This window comes from Phyllobates terribilis, unplaced genomic scaffold, assembly GCF_046119375.1.
Source record: "Phyllobates terribilis strain yellow unplaced genomic scaffold, ASM4611937v1 Scaffold_13__5_contigs__length_258822181, whole genome shotgun sequence".
NCBI lineage: Eukaryota > Metazoa > Chordata > Amphibia > Anura > Dendrobatidae > Phyllobates > Phyllobates terribilis.
In genome coordinates this window covers 86,579,434-86,592,525 of record NW_027362773.1, presented here as the reverse complement: position 1 = coordinate 86,592,525, position 13,092 = coordinate 86,579,434, and the positions used below count along the sequence as shown (strand labels likewise).

The 13,092-nt window shown below is 44.3% G+C and overlaps 1 protein-coding gene across 2 annotated transcripts in view; it reads left to right on the top strand.

Annotated features, from left to right (window-relative positions):
• The window catches only part of CD82 (CD82 molecule), a 43,856-nt gene that overhangs the window by 16,151 nt on the left and 14,613 nt on the right, over window positions 1–13,092 (top strand). For both annotated transcript variants that reach the window (XM_073658161.1, XM_073658162.1), the window contains exon 2: window positions 9,485–9,569. In XM_073658161.1, coding sequence (XP_073514262.1) covers window positions 9,504–9,569 — 66 coding nt within the window. In that variant the 5' untranslated portion in view covers window positions 9,485–9,503. The remainder of the gene's footprint in view (window positions 1–9,484; window positions 9,570–13,092) is intronic.

Below are 13,092 nucleotides of genomic sequence, written 5' to 3'. Positions count from 1 at the left end.
CCAAATCCTTCACTATATCTGGAAAGGGAGTTTTACTAAAAAGTTTTCTAACTTTCCAATACTTTTTGCTACAATATCTCATCCTCTGTTTGCTTTCTGTGAATGATGCTATTCTTGTTTACAGTCAATACATAACTAGCTTTTCTCACAGCTGAGGGTTTGCTACTATTGTCCTCCAGCAATGGAGACTGACACTGTTGTGCATCAGCATTGAATGCAGTGTGGGAATGGCTTTCCTTTTTCTGGCTTCCCTGCCCCCCACTCAAGGATCTGCATGGGAACCAGAGCTCCAGAATGGGGGAGGAAGATAAAAGGGGTTTAGGGGTAGACAATGGCTGTCAGAGGACACAAGTGCAGGGGCTGACCGCCACAGTCCTGTTATAGCCAGTGCAGATCAGTCCTGGGGACAGTGCAGACTGGATCCAGTTCTGAGCAGTCCTGCATTGACCACGGTGTCTGCCATACAATGAGCCACATTTCTTTGCAGCAAATATTCCCAGTGAGAAATAAAAGTCTACCTGATGGTTTACATTTCTTTGCTGTGATCATCTGTATAGGAAAGCATAGTCTTTATTGAATTATGGAATTACCCTTTAAGTAATAGTACAATGTAACGTTATCAGGAGATAAATGACCGTCCTGCAATTAACGTTTTCTAACAATGAATGTGATTTTTTAAAAACAAAGAATATTAAATATTTATGTTTTTAAATGTTCCATAAAAGACTCCTCCGATGTAGGAAAACACGAAGCAGATAATTATAAGCTCCACTGTCAAAGCAAAGCCAGGGTAATTGCAGGCTGGAGGAACAGGTCAGATGTTTGGAGCAATGAAGCTTTAAATTGTGCTGGAATTAAAGGCAAATATGAGTCATAGATGTGCGTCTGTGGCATGTAATTATGCTCCGGATTAGAGAGATGCATCTTTTCTTTTTCTCTTTATTAGAGCGCCACTATTGTTGATGGGTTGTGTCCGGTATTGCAGCTCATTTGAATGGTGATGACCTGAAATATCAGAGTCTGTGCAAGGGAAAAAAAATTTCCTGGATAACCTTTTTTAAATACTAAGAATTAAACAGGAGCTCCTTAAAGGGGTCTGTCCCCATATTCCCTGTGAAATAACAATTCTGGAGCATATTTTCTTAAACTCTACGTTGTTCCGATTATCTGTTTTTCCTGCAGTTGCAGGCACTAAATACTCTGGCACTAACCAATCAGTGCTGCCACTTTAATACTTAGTAGGGACACACCCCTTTGACAATATAAATGGTAAATCACAGTTGTCAATTTATTCATACATTATTTTTTTTTCATGAGGAAGAAGGCCTCGTTCAGACATCCGATTTTCTCACAAGAGAAACGGACTGAGGAGTTTGTCCCGATTAAATGTGGGCATGTATATTGTCTATGGTGTGGACACGTTGTCCTGGTCCATCGTTATAAGAAGCACGTGTCTGCCGTGCTGTGCCATCTGGGCACGGGAACTGTTATGTAATTCACACTTTTCGGGCATTTCTTCGTTATTAGGACATGGGGCGGATCACGTGCCAGAGCAATGCCCTACAGTAAAACCTGCCAAGACCTGGAGACGTCTGTGTGCCAGGTAGATTTCCAGGTGGTTTCTCTGCTTGTATAACGTGATCTTCGTCCTATTTTAATTATTTATACAGCTGTAAGAATCAACTCCTGCTCTGGGGGACTCTGCCACATTTCTCCTTTGGGGGCGCTGTGGGAAACTGAGCACTTGTTACAGTGTTTCCCCACATATAGCTGATTGTTAGCGGTCCAGGCTGTGATCAGTTCATCGTCAGGAGACCCTTTTAACAAATATGGGACAAATCCTTCACATCAATGATGGGGTCTGTGGGTTTTTTTTTTCTGCTGGACTATTCGATTTATGAACTCTGCAAATCATCTCTTCACAGAATAAATACATTGTGATTACACCACCCCCCTGGACTGATCCGAACTATAGGAAGTCTCCCCCTGGAAGCCCCTGCGGATCCCCTGCTATTTCAGCAGGTTTCCATCCCTCCCTTCTCTGTAAGCAAAGAGGAAGGATTGTGAAAACCGCTTGTAGATTTACATATTAAAATGTCTTTTTAAAGCCGTTGTATGAGATCAGGAGTTTTTACAGAAACAGCGCCTCCCTTGTCTATAGTCTGCATCTGGTATTGCGGACTGCATTGCTTTGCATAGTGTAGAGCAGTCATAAGACTGGGTAGCACCAGTGCCTCTGTTTCCTAATGGAAGAGTCCAATTATCTAGTCCTGGACAATCCCCTCTTAGTGATGATGATGGATTATTGGCGCCCCCTATAGGCCCACTTGTTAGAACAGAACTGCACTTTTTTTTTTTTCCATTGTTTCAAAGTGAGAAAAATCTTTGACATATATTTGTTTTTATTTCCCAACAATCTAAAGGCTCATTTACAAGAATTGTGGAGATTGTGAAATTTGAGAATTTAATAATTGCAAAATAGAGCGGATCGAGTTGACAAGTCACACACATTAAAGAAGCCCTACTCGTCGTTCTCCTCCTCCTCCTCCTCCTCCTCCTCCTCCTCCTCCTCCTCCTCCTCCTCCTCCTCCTCCTCCTCTTCCTCTTCCTCTTCCTCTTCCTCCTCCTTTTCCTCCTCTTCCTCCTTCTTTTCCTCCTCTTCCTCCTTCTTTTCCTCCTCTTCCTCCTCCTTTTCCTCCTCTTCCTCCTCCTTTTCCTCCTCCTTTTCCTCCTCTTCCTCCTCCTTTTCCTCCTCTTCCTCCTCCTTTTCCTCCTCCTCCTCCTTTTCCTCTGCCTTTCTACCCTGATAATTCTCTTTTCCATTAGGTCTATGACCTCACCTGATTAATAACTGACCAGCTGAATCCTTCTAAGCTCTATGTAGAAAAAGGAGGTCAATTTTCCCTGCATGAGTCATCCGTCACTGCAAAAGACCTTGGTAGGGGGAAGGGGAGCAGCTGGGTCAAGAGCTGAAGAGGAATGATTTCTCTGCTCTATGTAGAAACAGGAAGTCTCTTTTCCCTGCAGAAATGAGAAGAATTATCTGGGTAGAAAGGCAAAATGAGCAATTGTAAGTACACAGCGCTGTATAACATGATGACGGCAATATATAAAGAGGACAATAAATGATAGGTGCGTCCATTCATATTCATTTATGGTAAGAAAGATAAGTGCAGAACAATCATGGATAATAAGGGAAAATTACGCTTCTTGTATTGATCCATAGACTTAAATCGTCAGCGCAGCCACATAGTCCAATTTCACTACTTGGTGTCGCCCCCACCTTGACATTTCTAGGGAGTAAACGTAAAATTCAGCATCAAAAGAATATAACTTTTTTTTTTGTTGTTTACACTACTTTTAGATCTTATACCATGTGGAAATCGTCAGCAAGCAGGTCGTAGTTATTTTTTAAATTATTTATATTGTCATGGTTGACCCTTTTATAGTCAATTCTTGTCCGCGGAGCAGAAGGGGCACAGTGCACTTTATTTTCTTAAAGGGCCCTCATGGGGGCCATGAAACTCTCGGTGTTCAGGGTCTCTCTCCACAATGCTGCGTCTGTTCACACCTTGGCCTCGTCCCCCCTCGTCTCTGCTCCGGATCCCCAGTCTTGCATCCCTCCGTACACAGACGCAGCAGTCACATTGGCACTCGCTGCCTGACCATGTGTTTTCTATGGAGGATGGTCAATATTTATCTGCATGCTAATAACCATCCGCCGCCATTTAGAGCTGTCAGTCCTCTGGCAGTAGTCATTTAAAGGAACAGTAACTTGAATATTTCATTTTTGTAACTTATTTTTTTGGGTACGAGTTCTTCGAGTAGTGGTGTGGCATCGATTCCGGCCTCATGTTCTTGTATTTAGTTTTGGCCCTGGTCCCGTAACTTTTGGAAGAGAACAGAGGTATAATCCTTAGACTACATCATCCATCATTGCCAATGTTAAGCATACAGGGCAAGAAATGAGCCGGGGTCTTACAGTACAGATCAAAAGTTTGGACACACCTTCTCATTTAAAGATTTTTCTGTATTTTCATGACTATGAAAATTGTACATTCACACTGAAGGCATCAAAACTATGAATTAACACATGTGGAATTATATACTTAACAAAAAAGTGTGAAACAACTGAAAATATGTCTTATATTCTAAGTTCTTCAAAGTAGCCACCTTTTGCTTTGATGACTGCTTTGCACACTCTTGGCATTCTCTTGATGAGTTTCAAGAGGTAGTCACCGAAAATGGTCTTCCAACAATCTTGAAGGAGTTCCCAGAGATGCTTAGCACTTGTTGGCCCTTTTGCCTTCACTCTGCGGTGCAGCTCACCCCAAACCATCTCAATTGGGTTCAGGTCTGGTGACTGTGAAGGCCAGGTCATCTGGCGTAGCACCCCATCACTCTCCTTCTTGGTCAAATAGCCCTTACACAGTCTGGAGGTGTGTTTGGGGTCATTGTCCTGTTGAAAAATAAATGATGGTCCAACTAAACGCAAACCGGATGGAATAGCATGCCGCTGCAAGATGCTGTGGTAGCCATGCTGGTTCAGTATGCCTTCAATTTTGAATAAATCCTCAACAGTGTCACCAGCAAAGCACCCCCACACCATCACACCTCCTCCTCCATGCTTCACGGTGGAAACCAGGCATGTAGAGTCCATCAGTTCACATTTTCTGTGTCGCACAAAGACACGGTGGCTGGAACCAAAGATCTCAAATTTGGACTCATCAGAACAAAGCAGATTTCCACTGGTCTAATGTCCATTCCTTGTGCTCTTTAGCCCAAACAAGTCTCTTCTGCTTGTTGCCTGTCCTTAGCAGTGGTTTCCTAGCAGCTATTTTACCATGAAGGCCTGCTGCACAAAGTCTCCTCTTAACAGTTGTTGTAGAGATGTGTCTGCTGCTAGAACTCTGTGTGGCATTGACCAGGTCTCTAATCTGAGCTGCTGTTAACCTGCGATTTCTGAGGCTGGTGACTCGGATAAACTTATCCTCAGAAGCAGAGGTGACTCTTGGTCTTCCTTTCCTGGGGCGGTCCTCATGTGAGCCAGTTTCTTTGTAGCGCTTGATGGTTTTTGCAACTGCACTTGGGGACACTTTCAAAGTTTTCCCAATTTTTCGCACTGACTGACCTTCATTTCTTAAAGTAATGATGGCCACTTGTTTTTCTTTACTTAGCTGCTTTTTTCTTGCCATAATACAAATTCTAACAGTCTATTCAGTAGGACTATCAGCTGTGTATCCACCTGACTTCTGCACAACGCAACTGATGGTCCCAACCCCATTTATAAGGCAAGAAATCCCACTTATTAAACCTGACAGGGCACACCTGTGAAGTGAAAACCATTTCCGGTGACTACCTCTTGAAGCTCATCAAGAGAATGCCAAGAGTGTGCAAAGCAGTCTTCAAAGCAAAAGGTGGCTACTTTTGAAGAACCTAGAATATAAGACATATTTTCAGTTGTTTCACACTTTTTTGTTAAGTATATAATTCCACATGTGTTAATTCATAGTTTTGATGCCTTCAGTGTGAATGTACAATTTTCATAGTCATGAAAATACAAAAAAATCTTTAAATGAGAAGGTGTGTCCAAACTTTTGGTCTGTACTGTATGTGCTCCCTCTAGTGTGGACCTACATATTCATATATATCCTATTTAATACTGATAAGTAGAGAGCCTTGATCAGACAGTTCTGCGGGTTCTTACTGGAAACAGTCAGCAAGTTTGTCTCTGGACAGTCCATCAAACAGCTTAGCTGAGATCCTACATTGCAGTGGGACGGGCTTTCCTAATGTATACTGTAATGTTATGTTATGTCGCATTATATCTCATCATTCATCTAAATGTGCGTGTGGCCCTTTAAATAGTTATTTTCTAGACTCCTCAAAGTACAATCAGATGCTGGAGTTTGTACCAGGAATTTTTTATAGGTGCAATTACTTTGCCTGAAAAACATCAGTTCTGCCAAAATTACCCGCACCAGGGCGTCCGTTGATTTTTAGCTGTCTCTAAGCTTTTATAGGGGGCACTGCTTTGACTATGGGGGGGGGGGACTCTTAAACTAATCTTAAAACGGGCTCTGACTCCTTTTATCCAGTGACTTCTGCCTTTAAACCACAGATGGATTTTTGGGGCCACAGATGGGTCAGTTTGCCCCTGATGCCATTACTGGTTGTTAAAGGGACATGCACTGAAAAATCGGATTGATGCTGGAGAATGGCAGGGTCATGGCACCGCCGCGCTACTTTCTAACGCTCTGTTGCAATAGTTTTGTCTGACAGTTTGGTCGCACATGAAACCTTCTCTTCGATGGGGTTGTCAGGCAGCATATCCACATCCCTCAGTCTGTCTTTAGCACCAATTTGACACTGAGCGCGGGGCACAGTACTGAAGAAGAGGGGAAATAAGTAGGTGACCATTCAGGAGTTGGGAGAGTAACTTTTTTTTTAAGTTGGGAGAGTAACTTTTTTTTTAAGTTGGGAGAGTAACTTTTTTTTTAAGTTGGGAGAGTAACTTTTTTTTTAAGTTGGGAGAGTAACTTTTTTTTTAAGTTGGGAGAGTAACTTTTTTTTTAAGTTGGGAGAGTAACTTTTTTTTTAAGTTGGGAGAGTAACTTTTTTTTTAAGTTGGGAGAGTAACTTTTTTTTTAAGTTGGGAGAGTAACTTTTTTTTTTAAGTTGGGAGAGTAACTTTTTTTTTTAAGTTGGGAGAGTAACTTTTATTTTTTTTAGCTTTGCACTAAATGTTTTGCAGCAGATCTGATAAATTCCCTCTCCACTGTGTGTGATTTATAGAAATTGGCATCTGCAGATACAAAGTATTTATCTTTCTTTTTTTTTTGTAAATTTGCCCAAGAAAAGTGCAGTTTTCTGGTTTTATTACTAGATGTTTAGTGCTGAGCGAGGTTCCCAGGAATGTTCTATGGAATCTTTATTTCTTGGGTGCAGTCTTATCGGTCACAAGTTCTTAAAGGGGTGCACACAACCGAAACATTACCTGTCCTATGACACTAGATTACATTGGCTTTCATTCTCGTGAAATAAAGGAATTTCCAATTTGTATAGATTAAAATCATTTACTCTTTTGGCACAATTTTTTTTCATGATCATTTGGTCTCCAGGGGGCAGCGTTTGACTTAAATTTCCATGGGTACCCATTTGGTGGTAAACATCAGAATTAATACATTTTTCATCTTTGCTGGGTGGATTAGCACCAGGGTTGGTAATTTGTTACTTGTATATGAGGACCTTTTTTTTTTTAGTTTTTTTGGATTATTTTGCATGTCTTTTTATCATTACAATTTCCAAACTATCAGACGCTGAATTAAAGGGATTTTAATTTGTGTGACAGGCTATGGTTAACAGAACACGCCATGCTTTTCTAATCCTGGACATTCCCTTTAACTTTATTAAAGTAAATGTGGTTGAACTGTAATGCCGTAAACAACCTGTAGACAAGGGTGGCGCTGTATTATTTTAAAGAAATCATGAAAAGCAATGAATTCTCCCAGGAAAAGTTTTTCTGCACTTTTGTGAGGGCACTTTCCCCCTATATGACCTAAGTCAATAAAGACCAGTGGGACAAGGACTTCTTGGTCCTGATAATCGCCGGAGGTCATCTAAGGCGAGCTGTGGCCATATTATTCTTGTGATTGCTGATAATGAGCGAGTGCCGCCATATTGATTTCTGCTCTGGAATGAGATAATGCAGCTGGAGATGAAATAATAGTGAGGAAATTACCATGACATTGGGAATAGTGTAGGGTTTAACCAGGCGGCGACCTCTGACCCTACAGTCCCCGTATAGGGGTAGAGTGGTGGTCTCCTGCGGTCATACACTCCTATCTCTGACAATCAGATTATTTGGCTTTGTGTCTCTCCATCTGTGATGTGCTCGTCTCTGCGCCCCTGGGAACGAGGCCTCGGTGAAGTTCATTTCCATAGATATAAAGGAGCAGAGACCTAAAGGAGAGTGCGGACCTGCAGCTGCCAGACTGGGCTCTTGTGCAGCTTTTGTTGGTGGCCCCCGTGGCTCGGTCATTAATGCCGGTGCAGGGGACAGGAGGAGTGCTGCTCCTATATAGGGAACACAGAGGCCTCATTGTTCCCCCGTCTCCAGACCCTGTGTGGCACAATACCTCTAATGACAATGGACAGGTCCCCCCTCTTGGCAGCGTTGTATACAAAGAGGCCGCTGCAGCGTTGGCCGGGGGTCCTGGGTGGTGCTGAGACTCCGAACATCACTGAATCGCACCAGTCCTTGCTGCAAACCATCACCGCAAATGGTTCCTGCTGGTAAACATCCACCCCACATGTATCCCGCAGCGACGGGGACCCCACATGTATCCCGCAGGGATGAGGACCCCACTTTTGTATCCCTCAGGGACGAGGACCCCACTTGTATCCCTCAGGGACGAGGACCCCACTTGTATCCCTCAGGGACGAGGACCCCACTTGTATCCCTCAGGGACGAGGACCCCACTTGTATCCCGCAGGGACGGGGCGACCCCACTTGTATCCCTCAGGGACGGGCGACCCCACTTGTATCCCGCAGGGACGGGGCGACCCCACTTGTATCCCGCAGGGACGGGGGGACCCCACATGTGAAGGCATCGAAGGCTGCAAAGCGTCACACAAAAAATGGTTCCTGTTGATGATAAACCTTGACCCCACATGTATTCGGCAGGGATGGGGACCCCACATGTATCCCAGAGCGATGGGGGGCCCCACATGTATTCCGCAGGGATGGGGGCTCCCACATGTATTTGGTGGTTATCATCACAGGGTGCTGGTAACGAACGCCCAGGCTAGGTCGCCTGCTGTTGCTCTGAGACTTTGTGGAATTGCCCATAAGCGAGTGTCCCATTTGCTCAGTCTCCTGTTTACACCCTACAAGTGATTTTTGTTACTGTTGAAATCTGGGTGTTAAATAAGGGCGTAAAGAAAAGTTGAGGGAGTGACGCCCGTTCCCCGGGCTGTGCGGTGTCTGGGCTCGTTCTGCAGGTGACACTACAGGCCCTGTATTATAATCCCATTATAGGACGGCCATGGGCCTGGGAGCATCAGGAGGGAATTAACTCTTTCCTGTGCACTTATTTACTTGATCAGGACTGGAACATTATAGGAGCCTGCAGTGCGGTGTAATACAGACAGATAGCGGCATCTATAATAATGGACGGTGCGACTGCGCAAGCAATGCGCTCCCCTCGGAAATTAGTGGTAACAAACCTAATGCGGAATTAATGATTTACAGGAGGAGAGTGCGGCGCGCAGGAGAGTGCGGCGCGCAGGAGAGTGCGGCGCGCAGGAGAGTGCAGTGCGCAGTGTAGGCTTTCTGCTGCTTGATCCTCCAGTGGTCGGAATAGCAGAGCTGAGGTTGTTGTCATCCTGATGTTTGTGAACAGAAAACAAAACAAAACATGGTTATATAAATATAAGATTATTAACCCTTCTATGTCTGTTTTTTTTTTTTTTCTCTTCCCAGGTTCTAAAACCCAGAGAAAATGGCAAGTGGCGGCTGCATGAAAGTGATCAAATACTTCCTGTTCCTATTTAACCTCCTGTTCTTTGTAAGTATCGATGGGGCCATTAACCCTTAATCATCTCCTGCTAGTATTATTCACAGAAATGGGTGGATCAGCTTGATAGCCTGCAGATATGTGATAGCGGCAGCATCTCCCTGGCCTGAAATGACTGATAGCAGAGAGCAATAACATGTGTTAACCTACGTTCTCCACGCTGGGTGCCTCCTTATAATGTTGTTTTTCAGCACAATGTGACAATGGGGTTTTCGTCCCTGTGGCCCCCGGTCCATGTGATGGGTGACCCCGCGTGAGGTCCCTGTATTATAGCCGGGTGTTTTTCTCTTCCCTCCCTTTTCCTTATCGGAGCCGCTCTTATCTCCCCTATTGTTTTCTTTATTCCTTTTTAATTTTCTATGTTGTAGTCACGTCCTGTGGATTACACAAGTCCGAGCAAACCTCATAGTGAGGAGCCGCGTGCCATACAGGGCATATAGGCTCTGCACCTGTCACGACACAGGGGTACTGAGGGTGCGGGATGGTGACACTGACACTGGGGGTACAGGATAGTGGTACTTGGGGGTGTGGGGTCCTGGCGCTTGGGGGTGCGGGATGGTGACGTGCTGGCACTTGGGGTGCGGATTACTGGCGCTTGAGGGTACCGGGGTAGTGACGCGTCCTGGATAATGATAGATATTTTGCCACTTTTGTACCTGGCATGTATCTTAATCAAGTAATGAGGACTCAGTTGCAATACCAGACTCTGCCCATGGATGAGAGTGGCGCTCTTTCTACACAGTGACATGAGACCTATTACTATAGATAGGATAGGAATATAGAGGATGATCGCTTTTCACAGCCGATACTTTGCTACAGTGATTTTTTTTTTCCCCACAGATTGTCTGTAATTTTGCTGTAAATTCCTTCCTCATTACTTATTTTTAACTTCTCTCGGCTTTAATAAAACTTCTCTTGACTGTGAAAACTCCTCCTCCTCCTTCTTCTTCTTCCTCCTCCGTCCTCCTATAGGTTCCTTATATGAAGTGCCTGCTGTTTGTCAGTTCTGTCTGCCAGTAATTACTGTAGTTCTAGCATTCTATTGGTGCACCAGCAGGATCAGGATGAGCAGTACGTTGTGTTAGTAGTAAAGCTCCGGATCAGTTTATGAACCTGTGAGCGGCCTGGATGGCTGATGATGATGTGGATGAATTGGTCGGAAGCTGCGGCCGTTTCCTCCTGATGATGGAGCCATGTATCTGTCTGCACAGAATGAGGAAGAGATTAAGCTCCTGATCTGCGACTTCCTGTTACTAAACTTTACGCTGCAAAATAATAATCTGTTTATGTGGCATCTCTGTGTCTGTGCAGGAAATGAGCTGTGCCGGGGCAAACATAGGGGGCGCCATAACCAAAAGTGGGCAAACTGCTCCCTGGCAGCGATGTGCCCCCTTGGTGCCAGTGGAAAAGGGGAAGGAATCCCCCTTATCACTTACATAGATCCTTCTCTCCCCTCCATTTACTATAATGTCTCAGAAAACTGATCGGATTGTAGCCAGAACCCTCAGCGCTGAGACTTTACGTTCCTTGATGTAACCAAGAATGTTTCTATTCACTGACAAGCAGAAATCTTGAAACTGTTGATGAATCCTAACAAAAATTCATCATTTTTTTTTTTTTCTCGGACTGTTCATGAATTAAAAATGCTCTTTTTTATTTTTTGTCTTTAACCCTTTTCGTAGTCCAAAGTCTCACGTTCCGTCTAAATGCACTCGCAAGTTTTAACATTTTGGCTCCCAAAAAATTTCTGCTGTACAAAAAAAAAAAGCCAAACACTTTGTGGCAAGTGGGGACTTTGCAAAACTTTTGCAACTTTTTAAAAAGTTGCAGTTGATGAACTGGAAACTGAAATCTGGAAAATTAAGAATGATATACATTAAGAAACGACGACGGGTGAACACAGAGAGAATAAAGACTCAAATCAAAAGTAGAATTTGGCACAAAAAAAAGAAAAAACAAAACATTAAAAACTAGAGTAAAAAAAAAAAAAAGTTGCAAACACAATAATGATTCCAGGCCAAAGTCTATCAGCGAGTGTTTTGCAACAACTGGACAGTCGCATCCTGTATATGAACGTGAGCCGCTGTAAGGGTTAAGCGCGGCTCCGCGTGCAGCTGTTTAGACATTCCTGCCGCACGGACATGGAGCAGCTGTGGGATCGGAGTGCTCTGCTGGCTGTGCGGAGCAGCGGAGTCTGCGGGATGAGGTGGGGGGCTGTTAGATGTGAAGTCGCTGCCCCCCAACTGTACTTCTTAAAGGACAGCTGGACCCATCCTGGGAATTTAGGGAATGCATCTTTTTATGATTGTCTTCCTCAGAGAAGGGGGGGGTGGGGATCCTACGTTTGCATTAACCCCTTCTGTGCTTCGGGTCCGATAGCACAGCGATGAGCGAGAGTCATTGGCGCTGTAAGGAGAGATTCCTGGAAACTGCCTCGCTGCACCGGTCAGGACGGTGGTGAGCCTGAGGGCTGTCTCTTTGGCGTACAAAAGGACAAAGTATCTTGGGGTAACTTGCAGTTTGCACAAAGTTCTGTAAGTTTCTAAAATCTGTGCCCTCTTCTACCATTTTTTTTTTTAAGATTGATGTGAGTGGGTGGAAACATTCACTATTTGCAGCCTGTGCAGTCCTAGCCGGAAGTTTGTGCCAATTTCCTGAGATGTGCCTGAGGGGCCCTAAGTGGCTCCTACCCCAAAAGTATCAGAAAGCAGCGATATAAATGACAAGTAGGTGGAGGAGGCTGTGTCAGATCTTGCATTAGGTCCCTGAAGTATCACATTCTGAATTATACCCAGCTAAATACATTTGTTTCACCTGCACTGATACATTGTAACAAACAATCTTCTATAGACACCGATCTCATGTAAGCAGAATTACGATTTCCCCTCTTGCACCATTGCACTTTACGACATTGACCGATATTCTAAGCTTGGTTTCCTCTGGGCACGTCGCCATATGGTGGCAGTGACCGCCAGACAGAGCAGCACGCGGCTGGTAGCTGCCCGTACACCAAGGATGTGGCAAGAAAACTGAGAGCAGCCGGTGTCCATGTGAGGGCAGGGGGTCCGCGTGACGCTGATCTCCAGATAGGAAACTGTAAAAAAAAAAAATGCCGATGAGTATCCGAGAGTACCAGGCGCCGTGCATCCCATCCGCCCCAGAGTCGAGGGCATCATCACAGGTTCTCCTGAATGTTACACCCTACAACCACCGAGCCAAAGAGCTGACACTTTATATAGATTGATATCCCATTGCATAAGTAAAGTTCCAGTAAATACTGATGTATGAGAACATGCACAATCCCTGTAAGATTCAGTACAGCAGCGCCACCTAGTGGCTTTATTAACACAAACTACAGGTATATTGGGATCTAAAGGAACGGACGTTCGATACTAATGTCAATTTATGTTCAGGTTGTGTAATAAATAAATAGGGATCTGGAATAAAATGTCCCTCCTCCCCACCAACTATTGCAGAGCAGTGCATGCTGGGACTTGTAGTTTTGCATGAGCTG